Raw genomic sequence first — 10,440 nt, forward strand, 5'->3', positions numbered from 1 at the left:
CTGTGTGGGGGCCGGGGGGGGCCGCCTTGGGGAGGCCGCCCCCCCCCCCGTCGTGGGGTCCCGGGGTGGAGCCTGGGTGGACACGGTCACTGGGCAAGCTCCCCTGGCGGTGCCAGTGGGCCCACTAGAGGGAGGGGACCAGGGTAGAGATGGAGGAGACAACTAGCCCCTCCTCAAGGGTGGTGAGCTTGAGGACTCGGCTGGGCAGTCAGAAGAGGACAGCCGTTGGGGAGGCTGTGGCTGCCCGGCCTCTGTGAACGTCGGGAGGAGGCAGCACGGAGCCTGTGGTTGCCTCCAGAGCTGACCTGCGTTAAGGTCGCAGCGCCAGCCTGTCCTGAGGCGGGCTGCTCTCCTGTCCCGTGAGGGGGGACAGGCGGGCTCCAGCTGGGACCGCGGGCTGCTCTCTGCCCTGGGAAGGAGTGGTGGGGACGTCTGCGTGGTGTGCTGGCCGCATGCCTGTGAGGGTTCAGCTGGTGGTCCCCAGCAGGCACAGGCCTGTCTGGAAGGCATCCCCAGGGAGCCGAGCTGCAAGCCTTGCACTGTGCTGTGGCCATATTTGCATCTGCTGTGCCCAGCCCTCAGCAGGCTGTCCCCAGGCACTGGCACAAAGAGGACAGGAAGGTGGCCATGAGGTGCCCACAGGAACTCAGAGCCACAGGCAGGAAGACGGGGAAGGCCATCTTCAGGCTGATCCTGCGTGTCCCATCTGCCCCTCCTTCCCACCTGTTCCGGAAGCGTGCTCTGCCCAGTGGGCAGGTTCAGCGGTCGGGATGGGGGCTGTCCTGACAGGCTCAGGCCTCTCCCAAAGGGCCCCTTTCAGGCCTTCCTGTCCGAGTCTCCCTTAGGTCGCTATTTTTTTTTTGGAGAGGCTTTTGTTATAGGGCTCCTGTGCTCCCCAGAAAGAGAGTGAGAAATCACCCCGGTGGGGGGGGGGTGGCCACTCTGCAATCCCTTCTTCATTCTCTTCTCGGGATCTTGGGCACACACGCACACGCACCTGGCGTGAGTTTAAGCCACCAGGTCCAGGACTCGAACCGCGGTCGACTACGTGGGAGTCCAGCGACACAGCCATTACGCCACTGCTGGTCCCATGTGTGTCACTCTTGACATCTGTAACTGTCCCACCTCGCCGCAGGGTGCAGGCAGCAGGGGCGTGGTGGGGGACATCTACAAGGAGGGGTGCATCCCACCTTAGCCCCAGGTGGCCACTGCCCTGGAAAGGGAGTTTCCCCAAGCACAGCGAAGTGCAGGGTGGAGACCACGCCCATGGAGGTGGCCAGCTGGAGGGCTGTCCCTCGGCCTACCCTTGTTCTCCCCTCAGACCCCTAAAGAAAATCACAGCTTCATAGCTTATCATCGGAAAGTCGTAGAACGGTATTTTATTATTTTTCAAAGAGTTTTGGTGACAACTCATGTGCTCACCGAAGAGGCAGAAGGAGAGAAGTCGCCCCCTAGTGGGGGACAGCCACGCCAGTCCCTTCTCCGTTCTCCTCAGGTTTTGGGGCACGCATGCACACACGCCTGGTGTAAGTCTTAAACCACCAGGTCTGGATTCGAAATGGTCAGCTATGTCAGTGCTGTGACCCAACTGTTAAGCCACCTGCTGGTCCCACGCTGTGATTTTCAGTCTTCGAAGAACCCTGCGATGAGCGTGCAGTGACCTCGCGGATCCAGGGTACTGAGGAGGAAGGCTGGCTCGGTGGCGAGTGGGCTGGGGGCAGGGGCCGAGGTTCTGGCTCAGCCCTGTGCCAGCAGCCTGGCCCTGCAGCGCTCACGGAGCCTGGTGACGGCGGTCATGGGCAGGCTGCCGGGCTCGGAGAAGATCTTCTGGAACAGGAACGCGCAGGTGAGGGACAGGTGAGCCATCTGCCTCCGTCGTCCTGCAGGACGTCCAGGGCTAGGTGGTTGGCGGCGAGCCGACAGGTGCAACAGCCCGTGCCGACGAGGGTACCCGACTCGGCACCACCTCCTCTGCCTGGAGCCAGGGCTCTGGCTCGGCTGCGCGGCACTGTCAGGCCAGCTGCGGGTGACTGAGGACGAGCCCCCTGCTCCCTCTAGGACGGCACTGCCCGGCCTCCAGCCAGCACTCCCACGGCACCACCAACAGAACAGCCAGAGCTTGCAGAACCTGGACAGGTGGCAGGCCGGGACTGTGCTCAGCGGGCCACAGACTCGGTCTCATCTCCAGTCCCCATGCTGGCTGGCCCAGAGTGCCAGAGTGGCCCTGTGCTGGGCTGAGGGAAGGAGGGCGCAGCCTGGCCCTGAGGAACGGCCACTGTCAAGCTGGGAGACGCCCAGAGAGCATCTGCCCCTTACATGCAGCCCGGCCGCTCAGCACGCCCCTCCGCGGACACGGGGTGAGCCCTACGTGGAGCACGCTGAGGGGGGTGCCTGGGGCAGAGCCGCACCATCCGCTGACCGTCTGCCGTGCAACTCTGGCACGACCCCGTGGCCATGGCGATCTAGCTGAGGCTGGCGCCAACGTGGTAAAGGAGCGCGAGCCCAAGGGCAGAGGCCATCTGGGCCCTCCTGGCGTCGTCCAGACATGCCCTCCAGGGCTCCCTCGTGCCTGCCTCGCCCGCCGCGTCCTCCCTGGGCTGAGCGAGTGGCGAGACAGGTGAGGGGCTTCGGGCCAACTGCCCAGCGGTGCTGGGTGCAGGATGCCGGTGGAGGGCCTGTGACACCTGCCGCCACAGCCCACACCACTGCTCACGCATGCACACTGGGTGGCCTGACCCTGGGCCACGCTGCCTGGTCTGAACACGTCCTGCCTCGCCCACACTTGAGGTCTCTGAGAAGGAAAATGGGGTCTCCAGTCTACGGGCCCACCCAGCCGGGGCAGAGTGACCGACTGCGGAGAAGCCAGTGTCAGATTGCTTAATTCCTTCCCTAGGCGAGGGACAGGCAGCTCCCGGCCAGGTCTGCTGGGACCCACCCCAGCCTCAGGCAGCCCAGGGACGTGGTACGTGGGTGCTGATGCCTTCGGAGCCACTGCTCAGCCTGAGCCCTCCACGTGGGCCTGTCTCGCAGCACAGGACACAGCCAGCGTTGCCGCGGCCCAAGAAGCCAGTGTTCACAGAACGAGGCCCGAACAGAGACGAGGGCTGCCCCTGGCCTGCTCACTCGGGCAGCTGGAGCACACTTGGAGGCTGGTTCGAGTCCCAGGCCCTGCAGCGTGAGACACTGAAGTGTGTGTGTGCCTGAAGTCCCCGAGGGAGGGAGGGAGAGAGGGAGGACTGCAGACATGGCCGTCCTTGGGCCCACTCCCTCCCGTCCGGCGAGTGCACATGCACTCCGGAAAAGCCACCTCAGGAAGATGAGACTTGCATTACATCCCAGATGTGGCCGAGGCTATGGAGATGGTGGGGGCCAGGTCGCAGTGCGTGAGTCAGGGCAAGGGAGGTGGTCCCTGCCAGCCTTGATGCCACCTGCACAGCCAGCTGGGGGGTCCCTGCCGCAGCGAGCCAAACGGGCCCAACGTCGTCTGCTCGGTGACCTCATCCCGAGGCCGAGGCCCTGCCCCACCTCTGACACACTGCTGGCCTCGCCTGTGCGCAAAGCACCATTTTTTAAAATGTTTTTTTCTTTCCTTAAGTCACGTTCACTCATCACAGAGACAGAGACGGTGAGAGGGGAAGTGAGAAATCACCCTCCAGGGGTGGCCACACCACAGCCCCTTCCCCATTCTCTCCCCGGATCTTGGGCATGCGTGCCTGACATGAGCTTTAAGCCGCTGGGCCTGCGACTTGGACCAGGGTTGGCCATGTGGGAGCCCAGAGACGTAACTGCTATGCCGTCTGCCGGCCCCAAAGCACCAATGTTAAGAATGCAGAAACCTACCCTGAATCTCGGGCCATTGCAGGTAGCTGACCCTGGGACCCCAGATGCAGGACTCCTGGGAGCCGACGGTCCCCAACTCGGCAACAGCCTTGCCCTGCTTGCTCTTGCTTTTTTTTTTTTTTTTTTTGGGTTTTTTTGTCCAGATGTGGCCGAGGCTATGGAGATGGTGGGGGCCAGGTCGCAGTGCGTGAGTCAGGGCAAGGGAGGTGGTCCCTGCCAGCCTTGATGCCACCTGCACAGCCAGCTGGGGGGTCCCTGCCGCAGCGAGCCAAACGGGCCCAACGTCGTCTGCTCGGTGACCTCATCCCGAGGCCGAGGCCCTGCCCCACCTCTGACACACTGCTGGCCTCGCCTGTGCGCAAAGCACCATTTTTTAAAATGTTTTTTTCTTTCCTTAAGTCACGTTCACTCATCACAGAGACAGAGACGGTGAGAGGGGAAGTGAGAAATCACCCTCCAGGGGTGGCCACACCACAGCCCCTTCCCCATTCTCTCCCGGGATCTTGGGCATGCGTGCCTGACATGAGCTTTAAGCCGCTGGGCCTGCGACTTGGACCAGGGTTGGCCATGTGGGAGCCCAGAGACGTAACTGCTATGCCGTCTGCCGGCCCCAAAGCACCAATGTTAAGAATGCAGAAACCTACCCTGAATCTCGGGCCATTGCAGGTAGCTGACCCTGGGACCCCAGATGCAGGACTCCTGGGAGCCGACGGTCCCCAACTCGGCAACAGCCTTGCCCTGCTTGCTCTTGCTTTTTTTTTTTTTTTGAGAGGTTTTTGCTATAGGGCACGTGTGCTCGCCAGAAAGAGACGGAAAGCAAGAAATCACACACACACCCTCGGGGGATGGCCACGCCGCAATCCCTTCTCCATTCTCTCGGGATCTCAGGCACGCACACACACGTGCCCGGCATAAGTTTAAGCCACCGGGTCTGAACCGCGGTCGACTACGTGGGAGTCCAGCGACATAGCCATTACGCTAACTGCTGGTCCCTGGCCTTTCCCTGCTCTCAAAACGATAAGCTGAGTCCAGCTTCTGCCGCACATGGGCCAGGGAAGAGTCTACTGGCCAGTCTGCGGTGGCCCAGTGGCCACGGGGTCAATGTGTGTGTCCACCTACACAGGCGGCACCCTGTCCTGTCCTGCAGCAAGTAACAAGTGTTCCCCGTGGCTGCCCCGCCCCCGCCGGGTGTGGGCCGCGGGCCAAGCTCCTGGTGGCCCCCATCACACCCTAGGCCCAGGACCCCTGGAAGTAGCTCTGTCCTGTGCCTGCTCCTGGCTTTGCCACGCTGGCCGATGAGGGGCCTGGCCAGGCCGAGAGCCATCACACGGGCAAGGAGGCTGGCATGACGGCAAGTGGCCCGAGCACCCACCACACCCACCCCGCAGGAGCACGGCGCCTGCACCCACCTGCATGAAGGTGTGGCACTCCGTCACGAAGCTCCCCCGGGTGATCTGTTTGAACCTGTCACACAGATCCGAGATGTCGGTGGCTTCCAGAATAAACTCCTGGTGCTGCTTGATCAAGGTCAGGGCCACTCGGAAGAGGATCTTGGAGCCCTCGTTGAACAGACAGTCCCAGACTCGAAGCACAGTCTGCAAGAAGCAGCATCTGCTCACCCCGCCCCCACCCCCGCAGCCACGCCGGGTCCCGGCCAGGCGCTCACCTCCACCGGCAGAACGTCCACAAACAGGCAGATGAACCAGCGGGACACGAGCAGGGTCCACTGCATGCCGCAGCCCTCCACCAGCGCCGCCACGGCCGGCAGCTTGGCCCTCACCAGCTCCCCGAGGACCTCCTGGTCGGTCTTCAGGCCCAGCATGGCAGGGCCGTAGTAATCTGGTGGGGAGGGAGGTCGGGCGCTGGCATCACACACGGTGCCATGTCCCGACCTGGTGGCCAGAGCCCTCCATCCCCTCCTGGCGGGTAGCAGGCATGGCTGTGCTGGGAGGCCCCTTTCTAGGAGGAGGCCAAAGTGACGGACAGGCCGGGGCTCCTGGGAGGGACTCCCCGAGTGAGACCCCTAGGTTGTCCCTGGGGCTCCAGAGGCCAGATGCCACCAGCTCAAGCCCCACGGGGCCTATGTGGAGCCCGGAGGTGGAGGCAGGGACTCCGACGGTGTGCACTGTGCGCCATTCACACGGCATGTCTGTCCACATGAGTGTCAGCCCTGGCACCACTGCCCATGGGCACTGGGCTGCGGAGCGAGGCCAGACAGGCAGACATGGCGTGGCTGCACGTGCAGGCCCCCAGGGTCAGGCCTCAGATACCGCAGGAGGGGTGGGGAGCCCAGCGGGATGGCACCCAGCATTCTGGAGAGGCGGCAGTGAGGGCCACCACGGTGTCAGGGGTACTCCAGGCCCTGGGCTGTGCTGGGACACCCAGAAAGCGGCAGACCCTGCAGCTGAGGGCTTGGGCTCCATGCACTGAGACAGGTTCCAGGCACAGATGCACACGTGCCCAGGACCCTGCCGACATGGAGACAGGGAGAGGGCACTGCAGCGTGACCAGGCCCTGCTGCATGCAATCTTGGCTTGTTCAAAACTTTAAAAAGTGGAACCCGCAGATGGCATAATGATTACATTGCTGGACTCCCCCGTAGTTGACCACAGTTCGAGTCCTGGGCCTGGTGTCTTAAAACCTCATGCTGAGTGCATGTGCGTGCGTGCCCAAGATCCTGAGGAGAATGGAGAAGGGATTGTGGCATGGCCAATCCCCCCGGGGGGGGGGGGATTTCTCACTGTCTGTCTCTCCAGCTAGCACACGTGCCCTATAGCAAAAATCTCTCAAGACAACTTTAAAAAGTAAATTTTATCACAATAAAAGTAAAATATGGGCCAGGTGCGGCATGATGGTTAAGGCTGCTGGATGCTACATGGCTGACTATGCGGTTCGAGTCCTGCACCCAGCAGTTTGATAAACATGTTGGGTGTGTGTACACGTGCCCACGATCCCAAAAGAGAGAAGGGATTGAGGCACGGCTGTTCCCCGTGGGGTGCACGGCTGTTCCCCGTGGGGTGCTTTTTCACTTTCTCTCTGCCCGGCATCACATGCACCCTCTGGCAAATTAAGAAACAAGCAAACAAAAAACTGCCAAAATATTTTTCAACAAGCAAGAAAAATAAGACCCCCATTCCCTTTCCTTTGAATGGGCATTGACCCTCTCCGAGAACCCCTGGCTCCTGCTGGACCTCGGGCTTGTCTGCGACAGCTGTGCTGAGCCCCAGCGCCTGGCTGAGGCCAGCTCACAAGGGAAGTGGGCACGCTGCACGTGGCCCGCGGCTGTGCTGTGGACTTGTGCCCCGGGTAGAACGGATCGGGTCGGTGCAGACACACCACAGCCTGGACCTCGCACCGGGCCAGCAGGGCAAGTGCTCGGAGCAGGGAGCGGGAGCTGGTTCCTGCCTGGCGTCCCGCCTGGCACCCTCCCACTTGAACCCCTGTGCTCTTGACCCTGCCTGGAGCCCCACCACCCATTCCAGCAGAGAAGGGGCAAGGCCGGTGCTGGCGGCTTTGCAGCAGGGGTGCTGAGCACTGAGAGAGGGATTGCGCTTGGCCTGGGCGGCTTAGAGCAGCTTCCAAAAATAGAGGGGCCAGATCATCCGGACTCCAGAGGGCTGAGCTGTCCCTGTCCCCATCACCAAGGAGCACTGAGTTAACCCTGCGGGCTCTGAGGGCACACCGCACACAGGCTCCACTCCTGGCGGGGCAGGGAGTGAGCTTGGGGTTGGGCCGACATGCCAACAGGACCTCCGGGAAGCACGGGCACCGGCCCCATCCCCCACACCTGCACACCAGCCGACAGCCAGTTCCCAGGACCCTCCACGGCGGCCAGACACAGGAGCCCCGCAGCCTGAGTCCGTGCCCAGCCCTGGCGGCAGGTGACTTTGTTACACTCCGTCCTGGCCGGAGAGGCTGCATTTCCACACGTGGGTTCTGACGGAGAAGCCTGAATCGCACCCTGCACTAAGTGACAGCCAATCACACGGGCCAGGCTTCACTCCAGGGACCCGCTGCTCACTTTCTAAGGAAGGTCACAGAACCTCACTCCTGGTAATAGTACCTGCGGCTTTCAGCAGACGGACTTACCGCAGATAGATGAGATTTAGACTTTAGAACAAGTCGGAGTCCCCAGAGTTTAAGGAAGTACAGGCTCCCTGCCCCAAAGCAGACAGTGACAGACCAGGCACCTCCTGCTGGCTCCTCCTAAGGAGCTGCCCTCTCTCCCTGGCTCTCCCCGCCTCCCCCTCTCTCCGCACTCTCCCTGCACTCTCCCGCCCTCTCCCTGGCTCTCCCCGCCCTCCCCCCACCACCACCAGTGCTGCTCACGGTGTCACCGGTGTCACCGCGTTTTCCTTTAAAAGGAGTGGTGGGGCCGGCAGGTGTGTGGTGGTGTGTGCTGGACTGGTTTGAGCCCCAGACCTGCAGCTTGAAAATCACGCTGGGTGCATGTGCGGGCCCAAAATCCCAGGAGAAAGGAGAAGGGACTGCAGTGTGGCCACCCCCACGGTGGGCAATGTCTCACTATGTCTCTGTCACTCCTCCCTGGTGAGCACACTCCCTCTGGGAAAACCTTTGGAATGAGGAGTGACGTGGGGGCAGGGTAAGGTGCTGCCACGCCCATGGCCCGCCTCCCAGGGCTGTTCCTGCAGCCCCGTGGCCTTACTCTGGCTCTGCCTCTCAGCCACATCCCCAGTGGCCTGGAGGGGTATCTCCTGAGTTCTGGCCACGAGGCACAGGACAAGAGGCCTGAAGGGCCTCCGCTTCCTCTCTGCTCCCCCTTTAGGAAGGACACAGTCTTCATTTCTTTCATGACAGCCTTGTCCACCTACGCAGTGTCTCTGAGTGTCCCTTCCCCCCCAGCAGATGGGACACTCTGGTGTCCTCCAGAGAGTCTGCTGGCGGCTGGGTCTCCTGGCCCCAAGGCAAGTTAGCCTCCTCTGCCAGGCAGTCGCCCTGGCTGGCCTTGGCTTCGGCACTTTCTGCAGAGCTCAGCGTGAGCCTGCAGTGGCCATGAGCCACTGAGCCTGTGGCTAGTGGCACTGGCAGTGGGCTGGGGATGCCTTCTCCAGACTTCTTACCCCTCGGTGCTGACAGACGCACATGGCAAAGGCCGGCCGGAGTGCGGGTGCTGACGGTGACACCACACGTCCAGGAAGGGCCCTCGGCACAGCGGCGTAGGTGTTGACGCAGCGCCCCGGGGATGCACCCCGCCCTCTCCCTGAGTCATCTGGACCTGGGAGTCACGTTCTTCCCGGCGGTGTCCCCGCACCCATCCTGCCGTGACGGACTTCGAAGGACACGGAATGACAGGAGGTGCGGCTGCCGGGATCCAGCCCAGAGTGTAGCGAGGACAGCACTTCAGACCCCCGACCGCCAGGGCGCACCCACTCGCCCCAGGGGAGGCTCGGACCGGAGGCCTGGGCTTTGGCACCCAAGGGTGCTGTGTTGCTGCCCAGCCTCTGTGAGGCAACCCAGAAGCAGCGACCAGGACGGTTCTCCGGCACCTCCCGCCTGGAAACAAGGCCCCGTCCCTGCTCTAAGGGAGACTTCGGCTCACGGCTCACGGAGGGAGGCACTTCCATTTCTGGAGAGTCTGAACCTCACCAGGGACAGCTGTCAGGGAGTGCCGGCTGCCTGCTCAGCACCGCTCAGTCCCCAGGGGTCTTCCCCTCCCAGAAGCCCCAGTCCGGTCCCTAGTTTAGCCCGGGGTGCAGGTACAAGCCCACTGCCCCCTGCCTCCTAGAGCCACCTTTTGCTTCTGTCACTAAAACGCCTCCTCTTGCCGATCTGCTTTCTGTCTGACTCCCTGGCCTCAGTCGTGGCACCTGAGAGGGCAGGAAGGCGCTTCTCGCAGGAGCACTGGAGCCATGCGTCCCGCCCCTATGTGACCTGTCGTCACAGGAGGTGGGGGCTGTGCAGCAGGCAGGTGAGCTGGTGACAGCAGCGCTGGCCTGGGACACGTGCTACAAAGGCAGGCACTCCAGGACCCGCAGAGTGACTCTGCCTCATGCTGAGGGCAAGCACAGGTGGGAGGCGGTGCGCGCCCACACCAGGGAGGGGCTCCTGCAGGGGTGCGCCCACCGCCCGTCCCAGCGAAGGAGCTACGGGTCATTGCTGTTGCTGCCGGAGGCTTGGCCTGACTGACGAGTGGGAGCTCCCTGGGCTGCCACTGCAGGGGAGCTGGCCGTGGCCCACACGTGCCCTCAGGAGCTCAGCGCGCCAGCTCTCCATCCCCTCCTGAGCTCCCAGGACGCCCCAGCTCTCAGTGTCTGGCCTCGGCAGGGCTCTTCTGCGACAGACTCTGGAATCGGCCTCTGTGATCCCACCAGAGCCAGTCCCAACCCGCAGGCAGCCCGTGGAGCTGCTATCCAGCCCCAGCTCGAACCCACAGCTAGCTTGGGTGCTTCTGCCGGGAAGACAGAGCGGCACGTCACACATGCGGCAAGACAGTTGCCGCGACCGTCCCTTGGCTGTCCACTTCTCCTTCCACGGAAGACTGGGTACTGGGACCCTGAAGACGCATCCCCAGCGGGGACAGGGACGACTGCACCTGCCGCAGAGGCTTCCCCCGGGAGTGGCCCGGAGACCCGGCCCCCC

The 10,440-nt window shown here is 62.9% G+C and overlaps 2 protein-coding genes across 2 annotated transcripts in view; one reads left to right on the forward strand and one right to left on the reverse strand.

Moving 5' to 3' along the window:
• The window catches only part of LAMP1 (lysosome associated membrane protein 1), a 15,077-nt gene extending 13,882 nt beyond the window's left edge, over nucleotides 1-1,195 (forward strand). Inside the window, exon 11 of the mRNA XM_014592050.2 lies at nucleotides 1,136-1,195. Coding sequence (XP_014447536.2) covers nucleotides 1,136-1,195 — 60 coding nt within the window. The remainder of the gene's footprint in view (nucleotides 1-1,135) is intronic.
• Nucleotides 1,196-1,476: 281 nt separating this feature from the next.
• GRTP1 (growth hormone regulated TBC protein 1) overlaps nucleotides 1,477-10,440 on the reverse strand; it is a 39,318-nt gene continuing 30,354 nt past the window's right edge. Inside the window, exons 11-13 of the mRNA XM_027776192.1 lie at nucleotides 5,507-5,679; nucleotides 5,250-5,435; nucleotides 1,477-1,827 (exon numbers count right to left, since the gene is read on the reverse strand). Of these exons, the coding sequence (XP_027631993.1) occupies nucleotides 1,738-1,827; nucleotides 5,250-5,435; nucleotides 5,507-5,679 (449 nt within the window). The 3' untranslated portion in view covers nucleotides 1,477-1,737. The remainder of the gene's footprint in view (nucleotides 1,828-5,249; nucleotides 5,436-5,506; nucleotides 5,680-10,440) is intronic.

Source organism: Tupaia chinensis, unplaced genomic scaffold (assembly GCF_000334495.1).
Source record: "Tupaia chinensis unplaced genomic scaffold, TupChi_1.0 Scaffold000644_1, whole genome shotgun sequence".
Lineage (NCBI taxonomy): Eukaryota > Metazoa > Chordata > Mammalia > Scandentia > Tupaiidae > Tupaia > Tupaia belangeri.